The sequence below is a fragment of the Gossypium arboreum genome, chromosome 11 (assembly GCF_025698485.1).
Source record: "Gossypium arboreum isolate Shixiya-1 chromosome 11, ASM2569848v2, whole genome shotgun sequence".
In the NCBI taxonomy this organism is placed as follows: domain Eukaryota; kingdom Viridiplantae; phylum Streptophyta; class Magnoliopsida; order Malvales; family Malvaceae; genus Gossypium; species Gossypium arboreum.
The window spans coordinates 2229073-2231788 of NC_069080.1; the positions used below are offsets into that span (position 1 = coordinate 2229073).

General features: G+C 30.5%; 1 protein-coding gene across 1 annotated transcript; it reads right to left on the reverse strand.

Annotated features, from left to right (window-relative positions):
• Positions 1–1603: 1603 nt before the first annotated feature.
• Positions 1604–2401, reverse strand: LOC108463022 (14 kDa proline-rich protein DC2.15-like). Its single transcript, XM_017762957.2, has one exon. The coding sequence runs from the start codon at positions 2294–2296 to the stop codon at positions 1886–1888; it is 411 nt and encodes a 136-aa protein (XP_017618446.1). The 5' UTR covers positions 2297–2401; the 3' UTR covers positions 1604–1885.
• Between the last annotated feature and the right edge of the window lie 315 nt (positions 2402–2716).

Consider the following 2716-nt stretch of genomic DNA (forward strand, 5'->3'; position numbering starts at 1 on the left):
ATAAAAATTTTAATAGACAAACAATTTTTCAAATTAAATCTTATTTTTAAATCTGAATTCTAACCCAAACTAAAATTTTTAGAAATGTTTTTTTAATGAAATTACATTTTCTCCCTAATTAAATTTTCTAATTTATAACATCATGTCTAAAATGTCATTTTATTTCTTAAAATACTTTTAATATTAGTGATAAATATTATCGAAATTTTCAAAACTCTTTTTACAGCATTTTTCAACTAAATTGATAAGCTAACCCTTCTAAACTTACTTGAAACTATCATTTTTTTTTTCTTTTCTATTCTCTTACTTCAAAACTATAGCTATTGAGACAGATATTAGTTCCCCAATGGAATTCATACATAATTAAAGAAGAGCTCAACCCCAACCAAATATAATATATCTTATCTTATGATAAATTTGAGAGTGCATTAATCATTAATTATATTAGATATGACACGATCATGATGTGGGTAAAAAATATCATATAATAAGTTTCTAAAAATGGGTTGGTTGAATCTTAACTCAATTGGTATCAATATTGTTGTTAGTACAACAGGACATAGGTTCGTGCATTATCCTCTTATTTAAAAGTTAGAGTGAGTTATGAATAATTTTAAGCATTATATCAAAAAAAATAAATATTAAGAATTGTGATATGGTAATTTTAAAATAATAAAAATTATAATATCTTGATTTAAATTCCATATGTATTTTTTTTAAATTACAGCTTAATTAAAACTAAATGCATACAAGAAATCAAATAGTCAAAGGTTTCGAGGACAAGCATGATTTATTTCTTGAATTCTCAGCATACTGCAGTTTAGTGGAAATCAGAATGTAAAGCAAGTCCAAGGAATCTTTGCATTTTTGTGCAGTCAAACAAGCTTTTTTTTAAATGTCTTTTTTAGTTTCCCATTTGAGAATGCTTACATCTTCCTCACAGTCATGGACCCAAAACTGTACTTCCTAATGAGTTTCAACTCGCATTATCAATTGCCAAGGTTACCCATTTAATATTCTAATCATTAGATGTCAACAACAATAAAATAAGAAAAAAAAGACCTAAAAAAAAAATAAAAGAATAATAGAATGATCCTAAACTATGTGATTAATTTTAAGCATATAAAAAATTTATCATACACTTATGTCTATACAATCACTATCCTAACTCAATATAACTTAAAACTTTTGGGCAGTCAACACACTTTCTATTTTACTTTTCTCTTGGGGATTAACGCAGGTCTGAGTTGAGAGAATTTGCAAATTCTCATTGCATTTTACTCGATAGGACAAAATTCTTGACTGATTTGATTGGGTTTATTATAAATCTTTGTATATATGTTTTCCTTCAACCTCTATAAATTTTCTTTTTCTCCGAATTGTATGATGATTTCTAATAAAATCTGTAAAAGTCGTATCAATTTTCAATAAAATTGAGTTTCAAATGAAAATTATATTATTCGCAATACATTTATAAAAGTTAATTTATTACTTCTTAGTATGATATTAATATAACTTATTCACAAATAACAAATATAAGAGGTAGACATATTTTGCACTACATATGAAAAAATAATTACAAACATAATAAAATTATATAAGATTTATTGCCATAACTAGATGCAGAGATTTTATAAATAAATTGGTAAGGAAACAAGAAGTAAGGAAATAAAACAAGCTGAATAATACAAGTCTTTTCACGTCCCTTAGAGATACTAAAGTTCCCTAAGAAAACATTTGAAGAAAAGTATTAGACTTATTCTATATCAATCCCACAAGGAAAGTTACAACTGAAAACACTCTGTAAATAATAGAAATAATAACTTTCTAAAATCAAACACAAACACCATAAGAAAGACGATAAAGTGTAGGGAACAGTGATGGTTTAGCATTGGAAGCCAGTAGGAACGTTCCTTGAACAAACGTTGAGGAGCAAGCTAAGGGAAACTGGGATGTTAAGGTTGATGCCTAAAATGTTAGCTCTGATAGCGGTGCAAAGGCATGCAGCGGCTTCGAGGTCGACAAGGCCATTGAGAAGGGAACAGCATGGCATCACTGGGGGTGAACCAATGGTGACATTGACTAGGTTAAGCACATTGGCACATACACCTAATTTGAGGGCATCCCTAGGGCACCTGCCTCGTGCAGATGGAGTAGGAGTGGGGGTGTTGGGGTTGGGGTTTGGCCTTGGTTTAGGGGTGGGTGAAGAGCAAGAGCCACAAGCACTGACTAGGGAAAAAAAGAGAATGTTGAGTGCCAAAAGGAGGACCATGGAAGCTGATCTTTTAGAAGCCATTTTGATCTTCTCTCAAAACCTTAGTGGCTTACTTTCTTGGCTTTAGAGTTAAAAAGGTACAAGTGTTCGAGGATGGGGAACTTGGAGTGAAGGAAGGGGGGGTTTTATAGTGTTTCCAAGAAGGCTAGTGGGTTGTTTTTTTAATGTTAGGTTAATTGATGAAATTGTAGAATAAATCAATTTGATTTTTATTAAGCTGACTTGTGAAGTTTGGTTGTTTGTGATTTGTGAGGTGGAAATTAACACACTACCATGTTACCATTGCTCCTATAGGATCAATAATACGTGGATCTGTCTTAGCCTAACTTTAAATGAATACCCTCTTGTAATGTTCCATGTTCTTCCAAATTATAAGCATAATAGTGACAACTTACAAACCGCTAAGTAGAGACAAAATGGATTACAAATTAATAATCTCTC

Excerpts from the sequence above, each read along its gene's own strand:
- LOC108463022 (XM_017762957.2), bottom strand. The coding sequence starts at position 2,296 with ATGGCTTCTAAAAGATCAGCTTCCATGGTCCTCCTTTTGGCACTCAAC.